This window comes from Aotus nancymaae, unplaced genomic scaffold (genome assembly GCF_030222135.1).
Source record: "Aotus nancymaae isolate 86718 unplaced genomic scaffold, 86718_ANA_hifiasm-v0.15.2.pri h1tg000053l, whole genome shotgun sequence".
NCBI lineage: Eukaryota > Metazoa > Chordata > Mammalia > Primates > Aotidae > Aotus > Aotus nancymaae.
The window spans coordinates 23,439,679-23,452,737 of NW_026988467.1; the positions used below are offsets into that span (position 1 = coordinate 23,439,679).

Here is a 13,059-nt window from a genome sequence, read left to right on the forward strand (position 1 = left end):
AGTTTGGTGACTGTTCTAAGCACAACTGGCTCGACACTGTTCCCACGGCCTGTCCACCTCCCCCACAACCCTCCACCGGAGTAGGTAGGATGCAGGGAGAGTGCTTGCATCCTTTGCTGTAGGCACTGAGGGCTGAGCTAGCTGTGCACAGCCCCATGCTCTTCAAGGGAACTAAAGAAAGAAAACAGCTGGCCAAGGAAAATCAGCTGAGCCCCGGGCTGCGGGCTGCTTGTCTGCTCTCCTGTACCTTTTTTTAACCAAAATAAAGATTCCCCTCTTCTTGCCATACCCTTGGCTGTCTGGTGCCACCTTTACTTTGGGGCCCGGGGATGGGACCTGCAGCAGGCGTGCGAAACATCTGGCTTCCCCTCACTCCCAGCTTTGTTCCAGCTGGCCAGTGCTGCTCTAGAGATTTAAAAGCACAATGAAGGCAGAAAGGACACAGGAAAAGTGGCTGACATCCTTTTCGCTCTGCCCCTCCAGAACTTCTGGTCTCAATTCCAGAGACCGCCCAGGCCTGGCTGACCTCTGGATTCTGAAAGGTCCCAGCCCAGGCTGAGACAGAGGGTTTAACTCGTTTGGGACTGCCATAGCCATGAACCGAACCAGCCCAGGGTACCAATCTCATGAACCTTCACTCTCCCCAGCTGCTGCCTCACATCAAGACACACACATGTGCATACACTGTACTATGGGCTAAAAAATAGTTACCACTCCCATTCAGCAAGGACTTGCTGAGCCCCAAGTCCATTTTCTCGTCTGAACCTTTGAAGAAGATGATGTCAGCCTTTTTACAGATGAAGGAACTGAGACTCAGGGAAGAAACAGGAGCTGCCCGAGGTCACCTAGCTGGCAAAGCAGCAAATCCAGGGTCGGAACCTGATCTCTGCCCCGAGCTCTCACCCGTCTGCACTACCCAAGAAATGAATATAGCGGTGGGAGGATGAGATCTTGGATAAACCCTAAAATTAGAGAATGTCATAGCCAGTAGAGGGCTTAGAGTTGATCTGGGCCAGCCTCCTTGTTTTACTGATGGGGAAATTGAAGCCCAGAGGCAGGAAGGGACCTGCCCAAGGCCTTATAACAGAGTTGGGATGCAGTCCCACACCTGACCTCATTCCATTCTCTCTCCATAAATTCCACACTGTCTCCTAGACTGGACGGGTTTAGGAGATGTGGGATACTCTGAACAGCAGTGCCTTGAGGAGAAAAAGACTCAGAACCACTGAATCACTCAAAAGTAATGTAGGCTACTCTGGGGACACTGCCTGTGGGGTCACCCTGCTCCACAAGGAGCAACTTAAAAAATAAAAATCATTTAATATCCCTTTCCAAAGGTAACTAGTAGAGTGAGCTCTTGGCTAGGTAACTGGACTCTTGTTCACAACTCTCCAGTGGAAAAAGGTGCTAGTGCTTCCTCTGGCCACCTGTTTAATTTGATCTTTCCAAGATGGAAACGTTTCTTAGGAAGTTCTTTCTAGAGTCTACCTGGAGTCCCTCCCACTGCTATCAGGGCCCTGTCTTCTGTCCCCAGTGGCGGTAGATAGCAAGTGCTTGCTGCCTTCTTCATCACAACTGCTCAAAGCCTATTGCCAGCTAAGAAGGATTGGTTGACAATAGGAAATCTCAGATCTGAGATGCTCTGCTGACCCATTCTGGTAGGATGGATGCTCGCTCTTCAGGAGGGTGAGGAAGTAGCAGGCGGGATGAGGAAAGCCCCTTTGGGCTGCAGCCCCAGCTCCTGTCCTGCTGACTCAGACAACTGACTGTGGAGCTCTGTGCCCTGCCAGGGCCTGCTGCCTCCTGCCTGTCTGAGCTCCTGAACTTGGGAAATGGAGGCCCGGAGGCAAAGGGAGGTACCTGAGACAGGAACTGAGTCAGGATCAACAGGCCAGAGCGGGCAGGAGGTGTCAGGCAGCCTGGCTCCCAGATGCACCCCTGAGCTCCAGCAGGGGAGGAGTAGGAATGATGGGGCTTCCTTGCCCTTGCTCATGGCTATGCTGGGGGCGTGAACCACTACCAGGTCCCCTGGCTTAAGTGGCAGGAAGCAAATGCTCCCTCCCTGGATTCCGAAGCGCCAAAGTTTCTGGACCTGCCAGGCCCTGCCTTCCACGTTCCCAGTGTTCTGGGATTTCCAGCTTTTCCCCAGGACTTGGGGAAGCCCTGGCTGGATGACTAGCACAAAGGAAGGCCCCTGAGGTTCCAGGGCCTGCTAAGGTCACAGGAATGTCCCAGATCAAGCTTGTCCAATCCACAGCCCATAGGCTGCATGCGGCTTTGAATGCAGCCCAACACAAATTAGTAAACTTTTTTAAAACATGAGATTTTTTTTTTGCAATATATACATTTTTTTTTTTTTTTGAGACAGAGTTTCGCTCTCGTTACCCAGGCTGGAGCGCAATGGCACGATCTCGGCTCACCGCAACCTCCGCCTCCTGGGTTCAGGCAATTCTCCTGCCTCAGCCTCCTGAGTAGCTGGGATTACAGGCGCACGCCACCATGCCCAGCTAATTTTTTGTATTTTTAGTAGAGACAGGGTTTCACCATGTTGACCAGGATGGTCTCGATCTCTTGACCTCGTGATCCACCCGCCTCAGCCTCCCAAAGTGCTGGGATTACAGGCGTGAGCCACCGCGCCCGGCCAATATATACATTTTTTTTAGCTCATCAGCTATACACAGTGTTAGTGTATTTTATGTGTGGCCCAAGACAATTTTTCCGATGTGGCCCAGGGAAGCCAAAAGATTGGACACCGCTGTTCTAGATGGTGAGGAAGGAGGCAGTGCTGAGCACATCTGACCATCCATCTGGAGAAAGAAGGCTATAGGCAAACTGCCTCCCCTCCTCTGTAGACACCCAGCTGGGAAGGTCTGGCCTTTGGCTAAGTCCTGGCTTAGGGTACTTCCTCATTTCACAGAACCTAGCTCTGTGTTAGTGCTTTGTGAGTACATGTTTATCATAATAAAGTTGACAAGATTTTTTCACATGATTATAATCGTTGCCATCTGGCCAGGCGCGGTGGCTCATATCTGTAATTCCAGCACTTTGGGAGGCTGAGTCGGGTGGATCACTTGAACTCAGGAGTTCGAGACCAGTCTGGGCAACATGGTGAAACCCTGTGTCTGCTTAAAAAAAAAAAAAATACAAAATTAGCTGGGTGTGGTGCACACCTATAATCCCAGCTACTCGGGAGGCTGAGGCAGGAAAATTGCTTCAACTCGGGAGGTGGAGGTTGCAGTGACCCAAGATCGTGCCACTGCTCTCCAGTCTGGGTGACAAGAGTGAAACTCTGTATCAAAAAAAAAAAAAAAAAAAAAAAGTTGCCATCCATTCTACTGTGCTTTCCATTAACTTGTGTAATTCTCACAAGTCCCATTTTATACATCCAGGAACTGAGGCTCACAGAGCTTAAATCATTTGACCAAGGCCACAAACAGCTAAGAATACATTTAGGTAGTCTGATTCCATAGATACTAGGCTATTCTGTATCTCATAGAAAAATAATACATATTCACTATTTATAAATTGGAGAGAATAAGAAAATCAAAAGGGCCAGGTGTAGTGACTCACACCTGTAATCCCAGCACTTTGGGAAGCCAAGGAGGGAAGATTGCTCTAACCCAGGAGTTTGAGACTGGCCTGGGCAACATGGTGAGACCCTGTCTCTACAAAAAGTACAGAAGTTAGCTGGGCATGGTGGTGAGCACCTGTAGTCCCAGGTACTTAGGAGGCTGAGGCAGGAGGATCACCTGAGCCCATGGAGGTTGAGACTGCAGTGAGCTATGATCATACAAAAAAAAAAAAAAGAAAGAGAAGAAAAGAAAATAGAAAAGAAAGAAAATCAAAGGGAAGCAAAATCACCGTCTCACTACCTAAGGATTCCCTCTATAAGTTGGTATTTTAGTTAGTTCCCATCGTTTTCTGCGTCAGTTCTCCGATTTCAGCAAAATCTTTGGGATGTCAAACCTAAAATCCCCTTTACTTCCTTAGAAACCCTGTGGCATTAGCCCAGACATGTCCCTACTCCTCCTTGTGGCAAAGAGAAGGATCTCATCTTTGGTCCTCAGAGTTCTGGCCTAAGCCTCCCTCCAGGAGGGAACATGAGTGTTCAGGCACTCAGGGTACCTGGGGGAGACACAGGCCTGTGAAATTATCCTGGCTCAACTATTAGGCTGGCAGAATCCCAGCGAACGGAGCCCTACCCCTGGGCCCTATCTAAGCTTTGGCTAGGGGTGGGGCAGATAAGCAGGAATCCATCCCTGTAGGCTCAATGCCAACACCCTTAAGTGAAACTCATGATGAAACTTGAGGCCAGGGCCCCAGCAAGCAGGGAAAGAAGGTTGGCAACAGAGGTCTCCATCTCTGAGAACTCTGCCAGCGGTCAGAGGTGGGGCTATGGTCAAAAGGAAGGGACAGGATGGACACAGAGGCTCATGCCCATAATCTCAGCACTTTGGGAGGCTGAGGCAGGAGGATCGCTTGAACCCAGGAGTTCAAGACCTGCCTGGGCAATGTAGTGAGATCCTGTCTCTATTAAAAAAAAAAAAAAAAAGCCCAGGTGCAGTGGCTCATGCCTGTAAGCCCAGCACTTTGGGAGGCTGAGGCAGGCAGATTGCCTGAGGTCAGAAGTTCGTGACCAGTCTGGCCAACCTGGCGGAACCCTGTCTTTACTAAAAATACAAAAAATTGGCTGGGCATGGTGGTGTGTGCCTGTAATCCCAGCTCCTCAGGAGGCTAGGGCAGAAGAATTGCTTGAACTGGGAGGGGTGGAGGTTGCAGGGAGCCAAGATTTTGCCACTGCACTTCAGCCTGGGCGACAGAGCGAGACTCCATCTCAAAAAAAAAAAAAAAAGAAGGAACAGGGAAACTTCTGAGACAGGCTAGGGGAGGCATCACGTAGCTGGGATTGCTGCCCCATAAAACAGAACGATATGTGTCACTGCCACCTACCTTCCTCAGTCCTCTCTCTCCCCAGGTTGCTAGCGTCCCCCCTGGGGGATCAAACTGGACTGCTTCCCGGCCTCAAACAAGAGGGCAGTCTGAGTCAGGCAGGAAAGTGGGACAGCTGAGGAGCTGGACCCCACCCTCTGTGAGCCCCGCTGGTACCTGATGGCATATGGCTTGGAGAGGGCAGGTGACCTGGCATGGAGGGCCAGAGGGTAAGTCCTCAAACAAGTGGCAACAGGCCACCAACTTGAAAGGGAAAATTGTGTAGTGATGGGAAATGTGTCCAACAAACCTACTGGGTGACTAATTACAAAGGCTGGGCTGGAGCGTCAGAGGCTGCTTGTTAAACACTTTATTAAGTGGCACTCCGAAAGCTGTCACCTGTGCATTCTGGGAGCTCAGAGGGGACATTGAGGGGAGTGAAGCCTGGGGGATGGAACGGTCTTCAGGTAGACTGAGGAAGCAGCCTGGATCTCATTTCCAAACACAGCCTGGAGCTCATAGGTCAGAGGCCTCATGGGAGAAAAGCTAAAGGAGGTAGGGTGCGGAAAAGAATTTCAGGGAATTGGTGGCAATGTGACTTTGAGCAAATCTCACCCCTCTCTGAAACTTAGTGTACCCATCTCTATGGTCCTGTGTATGTCACAGAGACATGGTGGGGATTAAAAGTTGATCATGAATATGAAAGTGCTTGAGAAATTGTATAGCCCTACCTATACATGAATTATTCTCCCCTGAACCAAGGTGGGGAAGTTACCTGGCTGGATTAGGAACCCCATCCTCCTGAAGCTTTATGAGCTCTGTCGAGGCTGAAGCAGCCAGGGGCTAAAGCTGTTCTTAGCCCCTGGAAGGGCACTGTGAAGGAGGATCTGATTTGAGAAGCCAGGCAGCTTCCTCATGTGGGCAGCCATGTAATGCCAGCCCTGAACAAGAGGGGGCAGCATGAAGCCCAGAAAGGCACCTGTGCAGGTGGGGCCCACGCCCAGATTTCTCCTGCTGACTGTCCTGATGACTCACTCCCACATCCCAGCCCTTTTACCTTTCATGCAGAGCCGGAAAGGGTGTGGGGAGGAGAGGAGAGGGAGGCAGGTCTTGGGCTCTGGTCCTGCCCCCTGCTCCTCCCCACCCTTCTCAGGGCCTGGCCACCCAGCCAAAAGGCAGGCCGAGAGCAGGAGAGGCACAGAGTTCGGCATTGGTCCCAGGCAGCAGTTACCCGCCGCCCTCCTGTCTGTCCCCAGAGCCATGGAGAGAGCCAGTCTGATCCAGAAGGCCAAGCTGGCAGAGCAGGCCGAACGCTATGAGGACATGGCAGCCTTCATGAAGGGCGCCGTGGAGAAGGGCGAGGAGCTCTCCTGCGAAGAGCGAAACCTGCTCTCTGTGGCCTACAAGAACGTGGTGGGCGGCCAGAGGGCTGCCTGGAGGGTCCTGTCCAGCATTGAGCAGAAAAGCAATGAGGAGGCCTCGGAGGAGAAGGGCCCCGAGGTACGTGAGTACCGGGAGAAGGTGGAGACTGAGCTCCGGGGCGTGTGCGACACTGTGCTGGGCCTGCTGGACAGACACCTCATCCAGGAGTCTGGGGACGCGGAGAGCCGGGTCTTCTACCTGAAGATGAAGGGCGACTACTACCGCTACCTGGCCGAGGTGGCCACCGGTGACGACAAGAAGCGCATCATTGACTCGGCCCGGTCAGCCTACCAGGAGGCCATGGACATCAGCAAGAAGGAGATGCCGCCCACCAACCCCATCCGCCTGGGCCTGGCCCTGAACTTTTCTGTCTTCCACTATGAGATCGCCAACAGCCCTGAGGAGGCCATCTCACTGGCCAAGACCACCTTCGACGAGGCCATGGCTGATCTGCACACCCTCAGCGAGGACTCCTACAAAGACAGCACCCTCATCATGCAGCTGCTGCGAGATAACCTGACGCTGTGGACGGCCGACAACGCCGGGGAAGAGGGGGGCGAGGCGGCCCAGGAGCCCCAGAGCTGAGTGTTGCCCGCCACCAGCCGGCCCTGCCCTGCCCCCTCCAGTACCCCACCCTGCCAAGAGGACTAGTATGGGGTGAGAGGCCCCACCCTTCTCCCCCAGGCGCTGTTCTTGCTCCAAAAGGCTCCATGGAGAGGGACTGGCAGAGCCGAGGCCACCTGGGGCTGGGTATCCCACTCTTCTCGCAGCTGTTGAGCGCACCTAATCACTGGTCATGCCCCACCCCTGCTCTCTGCACCCGCTTCCTGCCGACCCCACGACCAGGCTACTTCTCCCCGATCTTGCCTCCCTCCTGCCCCTGCTGCCTCTGATCTTAGGAATTGAGGAGTGTCTCGCCTTGTGCCTGAGAACTGCACAGTGGCAGGGGCTAGAGATATGTGTGTGTGTGTGTGTGTGTGTGTGCGCGCGCGCGCGCGCGCCAGTGCAAGATCGAGATTGAGGGAAAGCATGTCGGCTGGGTGTGATCATGTTTCCTCTCAATAAAGTTCCCCTGTAACACTCCTCCTGTCTCTTCCAGTTCTTGGCGATGGGATGGGAGTGGGACTGGAATCTGATTTAGAGACCCTGACCTCCCTGGGTGCTCAGTGACCCGCACGCAAGACTTTGAGTCCAGGTGAGGCCGGGGTCCGGCTCTGTCCTTCAGGGAGGCCACAAACTGGACAGGCCCGGAAGGGGCGGGTGAACCCACAGGAGGCGCCGAGGCTCCTCTGCCGGGCTGAGGGGAGGTGAGTGGGAGCCGTGAAGAGGGAGGCTGACGAGCTCAGGTGGGGCGGGGCAGGAAACAGTGAAGTCACCCGCGTGAGATCTAAGGACAGCGCCGCAGTAGCGAGCGGCACTGAGCACCCGATTTGCAAGCAGGTCACAGTCTCATCAAGGGCTCCGATCTCAGCGGAGGGGAATACCATCTGAGTGAGGCAGAGGTATAGCGCCGCCATAAAAGCCCACATCTCAGGAGAGAGTCACGTCCCACAGAGTTCGGAGATGCAGACAAAATGAAACCGACTGGCGGGGAGGAAGGACGAGCTGGGTGAGAAGGGCTGCGGGGAGCGCTGCCTGCCGAGCCTGCCGCCTCCGCTCTCTGCAATCAGCAACACGCCAGAACCTGCGGCCGCCTTGCTCTGTCCCGCCTTCACAGCCCGGGACTGGAGGCGGGGCCCGGTACCGATGCCGCCCAATCACAGGAGTCAGCTGCCTCAGGGTACCGCCCCGGGGGCCTGACTGGCCAATGGAGAAGTGAGCGGCGGAACGCTCGCGGCGAGTCTTTCCGCGGCCCGCCAGGCCTAGCTGACTCCTCGACTAGCTGAACTGTCTGAGCAGCGCCCCAGCAGCCCGCTGAGCGCCTAGGGGCGGCGCTTTCCCGGTTTCACTTAGGCAAGTTACCACCCGTCCGGCCCGAGAGCTGGACTCCCTCTAGAGCAGCGGGATGGGGCAGGATCGGAAAACGCAGTGCCCGCCCGTTGAGTCAGCTCACCCGGCTGGGCCTGGGCGGGGCCGGCGGGGGGGGTCTGCTGGAAAAAGGACGTCAAGGTATCCTCATCACACTCCGGAGTCCAGACAGCCCTGGACCGGTCGCCGAGAGGTTTGGCTGGCTGTGCGACCTTGGAAAAGCCATTATATCTCTCTGGGCCTCAGTTTCCCTCTTGTATCGTAAGGGGATTGGACTTCGCTAACCCAAGAGTGAACATTTGGGGTTCTGGATTCAAACCGCCCGGGTTTGCCTCCCAGCCTGCCTTGGCCAAGACTCTTAACTTTGCTTACCTTTGTGCCCTCATTTATAAACAGGGGGACTGTTTAGTTGCTGTAAAGTAACCCATAGGACAGGCTCAACAAATGAACAAATGTTAGCTTTTTTTTTTTTTTTTTTTGAGACGCAGTCTCCCTCAGTTGCCCAGGTTGGAATTCAAGTGATTTTCCTGCCTTAGCTTCCCGAGTAGCTGGGATTACAGGTGCCGGCCACCACACCCAGCTAATATTTTGTTTTGTTTTGTTTTTTGAGACGGAGTTTCACTCTTGTTACCCAGGCTGGAGTGCAATGGCGCGATCTCGGCTCACCGCAACCTCCACCTCCTGGTTTCAGGCAATTCTCTTGCCTCAGCCTCCTATTTTTGTATTTTTAATAGAGACAGGGTTTCACCATATTTGTCAGGCTGGTCTTGAACTCCTGACTTCAGATGATCTGCCGGCCTAGACCTCCCAAAGTGCTGGATTACAAGAGTGAGCTACCTTGCCTGGCTTTTTTTTTTTTTTTTTTTTTTTTTTTTTGAGACAGGGTCTGGCTCTGTTGCCCAGGAATGACAGTGGCACAATCTCAGCTCACAGCAACCTCAAGCTAGGAGCCTGCCACCACACCCAGCTAATTTTTTATTTTATTTTTAGTAGAGACGAGGTTTCACCATGTTGGGCATGCTGGTCTCAAACTCCTGGGCTCAAGTGATCCCCCTGCCTCGCCTCCCAGAGTGCTAGAGTTACAGGCTTGAGCCACTGCACCCAGCCTCAAATGTCAGCTATTAAAGAATTCTTCCAGCATCAATAAGTCTAGGATTTGGCCAGCATTTTATGCGCAAAGTAGAATTATAAGGTGGGCCCAGTCCTGAGGGGCTGGAGTGCAGTGGTGCGATTTCAGCTCACTGCAACCTCCTCCTCCTGGGTTCAAGCAATTCTCCTGCCTCAGCCTCTAGAGTAGCCGGGATTACAGGTGCCTGCCACCACACCCAGCTGTTTTTGTATTTTTAGTAGAGACAAGATTTCACCATATTGGCCAGGCTGGTTTTGAACTCCTGACCTCAGGTGATCCACCCACCTCGGCCTCCCAAAGTGCTGGGATTACAGGAGTGAGCCTCCTGTTACAGGAATGTGTACTGCCAAAGCTGACCTGCACACCTGCTGAGCCCCCGGAGAATGCTGGCCTTACATCAGGTGGTCACTCCTCCACCTGGCAAGATGGAGGGAGCTGAGTCCAGCCTCATCAGGTTCCCCAGCGTCCAAGCTTGGGACTCAGAATGAAAGGGCTTTGTCAGAACTGCTTCTACAAGGGAAGCTGGCAGGACCACTCTGATGCCTTCTGGGTCCCCTGTTTTCTCCCTTCCTTTCCTAGAGGTGTGTCAGGTTTCAAGGCTCCAAACCAGAGACTCTAGGCAGGGCAAGTAACTCTACTCAGCTCTGGAGGTGACCTGATTTCTCTCACCAGACAGGTCTGGTGACTCTCTATTAATGGGCTAGGTCCTGGGAAAGGAACTTCTTTCTTTTCTCTCAGCCTCTGACTTTAGCCTGTTAGTTCTGGACCACTCATGGTTGCCCCTTATGGGGAGAAGTGAGCTGCCCTAAGGTAGTGCGTTGGTGTTGAAGGATTTTAAACCAGATGCTGATTTAGATCCCTAAATTAGACATTTACTAGGGCTAAATGTGAAAATGTGAGCTGGTTTAGGCACCAGCTTCTTTTTTTTTTTTTTTAGAGACAGGGTCTCACTTTGTCACCCAGGCTGGAGTGCAGTGCCATGATCTCGGCTTACTGCAGCCTTGACCTCCCAGATTCAAGCTATCCTCCCACCTCAGCCCCTCAAGTAGCTGGCACTGCAGGTGTGCACCACCACGCCTGGCTAATTTTTATATTTTTTGTAGAGACGGAATTTCACCATGTTGCCCAGGTGGATCTTGAACTCCTCAGCTCAAACAATCCACCCACCTCAGCCTCCCAAACTGCTGAGATTACAGGCATGAGCCACCGTGTCCAGGCTCTTTTCCTTTTTAATGTTTAGTTTTTATAGGTACATAATAGTTGAACACAGTAGGTACATAGGTACCACAAAGATCTCAAACCTTTTTGTCCATTACTTTTTTTTTTTTTTTTTAATCTCTTGGTGAGCATTTCTTGCCATCTTTTCCTGGCCTAGATTTGATATTTGAAAAATTTCAAGGCCAGATGCAGTGGCTCACACCTGTAATCCTAGCACTTTGGAGGGTGAGGCAGGCAGATCACTTGAGGCCAGGAGTTTGAGACCAGCCTGGCCAACATGGCAAAACCCCATTGCTACTAAAAATACAAAAATTAGCTGGGCATGGTGGCAGGCGCCTGTAACCCTAGCTACTCTGGAGGCTGAGGCAGAATTGCTTGAACCTGGGAGGCAGAGGTTGCAGTGAGCCAAGATTGTGCCACTGCCACTCCAGCCTGGATGACAGAGTGAGACTCTGTCTCAAAAAAAAAAAAAAAAAAAAAAAAAAGGCACCAGGTGAGGTAACTCACGCCTGTAATCCCAGCACTTTGGGAGGCTGAGGCGAGTGGATCACCTGAGGTCGGGAGTTAGAGACCAGCCTGCCCAAGATGGAGAAACCTGTCTCTACTAAAAATACAAAATTAGCTGGATGTGTTGGCACATGCCTGTAATCCCAGCTACTCAGGAGGCTGAGGTAGGAGAATCACTTGAACCTGGGAGGCGGAGATTGCTGTGAGCTGAGATTGCACCATTGCATTCTAGCTTGGGCAACGAGAGCAAAACTCTGTGTCAAAAAAAAAAAAAAAAAAAAAAAAAGGCTGGGCAAGGTGGCTCACGTCTGTAATCCCAGCATTTGGGAAGCTGAGGTGGGTGGATCACCTGAGGTCGGGAGTTTGAGACCAGCCTGCCCAAGATGGAGAAACCTGTCTCTACTAAAAATACAAAATTAGCTGGATGTCTTGGCACATGCCTGTAATCCCAGCTACTCAGGAGGCTGAGGCAGGAGAATCACTTGAACCTGGGAGACGGAGATTGCTGTGAGCTGAGATTGCACCATTGCATTCTAGCTTGGGCAACGAGAGCAAAACTCTGTGTCAAAAAAAAAAAAAAAAAAATGCTGGGCAAGGTGGCTCACGTCTGTAATCCCAGCATTTGGGAGGCTGAGGCAGCAGGTGGATCACCTGAGGTCAGGAGTTCAAGACCATCCTGGCCAACATGGTGAAACCTTGTCTCTACTAAAAGTACAAAAAATAGCTAGGTGTGGTAGTGGGCACCTGTAATCCCAGCTACTCGGGAGGCTGAGGCAGGAGAACAACTTGAACCTGGGAGGCGGAGGTTGCAGTGAGCCATGATCCCGCCACTGCACTCCAGCCTAGGCAACGGAGTGAGATGGTGTCTCAAAAAAAAAAAAAAAAAAAAAAAAAAAAAAAATTTCAGTCCCACTGCTAATGGGTACAGAGTTTCTTTTGGGGTAATGAAATGTTCTAGATTTAAATAGATATTGCACAACTTTGTGAATATACTAAAAAGACTGAATTTTACACTTTAAAAGTGTGAACTTAAAAAAAAAAGGGCTGGGCGTGGTGGCTCACGCCTGTAATCCCAGCACTTTGGGAGGCCGAGGCAGACGGATTACCTGAGGTCAGGAGTTCGAGACCAGTCTGATCAACATGGTGAAATTCTGTCTTGGGCCGGGCGCAGTGACTCACGCCTGTAATCCCAGCACTTTGGGAGGCCGAGGCGGGTGGATCACGAGGTCAAGAGTTCGAGACCATCCTGGTCAACATGGTGAAACCCCGTCTCTACTAAAAATACAAAAAATTAGCTGGGCATGGTGGCGTGTGCCTGCAATTCCAGCTACTCAGGAAGCTGAGGCAGGAGAATTGCCTGAACCCAGGAGGCAGAGGTTGCGGTGAGCTGAGATCGCGCCATTGCACTCCAGCCTGGGTAACAAGAGCAAAACTCCGTCTCAAAAAAAAAAAGAAAAGGGCTGGGCGCGGTGGCTCACGCCTATAATCCCAGCACTTTGGGAGGCCGAGGCGGGTGGATCACGAGGTCAAGAGATCAAGACCATCCTGGTCAACATGGTGAAACCCCGTCTCTACTAAAAAAAATACAAAAATTAGCTGGGCATGGTGGCGCATGCCTGTAGTCCCAGCTACTCAGGAGGCTGAGGCAGGAGAATTGCTTGAACCCAGCGGGCAGAGGTTGTGGTGAGCCGAGATCGCACCATTTGCACTCCAGCCTGGGTAACAAGAGCGAAACTCCATCTCAAAAAAAGAAAAAAAAAAAAGAAATTCTGTCTTTATTTATTTATTTTTTTAAAAGGGTGAACTTTATGGTACATGAATTATATCTTAATTTAAAAATCTGTCCAAGAAGAAAAAGCAGGTAAGAATGCTAAGTTCCACTGGAA

General features: G+C 52.0%; 1 protein-coding gene across 1 annotated transcript; it reads left to right on the forward strand.

Moving 5' to 3' along the window:
• Positions 1 to 6,116: 6,116 nt before the first annotated feature.
• On the forward strand, positions 6,117 to 7,434 carry SFN (stratifin). The gene has a single exon (XM_012440039.2). The coding sequence runs from the start codon at positions 6,190 to 6,192 to the stop codon at positions 6,934 to 6,936; it is 747 nt and encodes a 248-aa protein (XP_012295462.1). The 5' UTR covers positions 6,117 to 6,189; the 3' UTR covers positions 6,937 to 7,434.
• Positions 7,435 to 13,059: the final 5,625 nt, after the last annotated feature.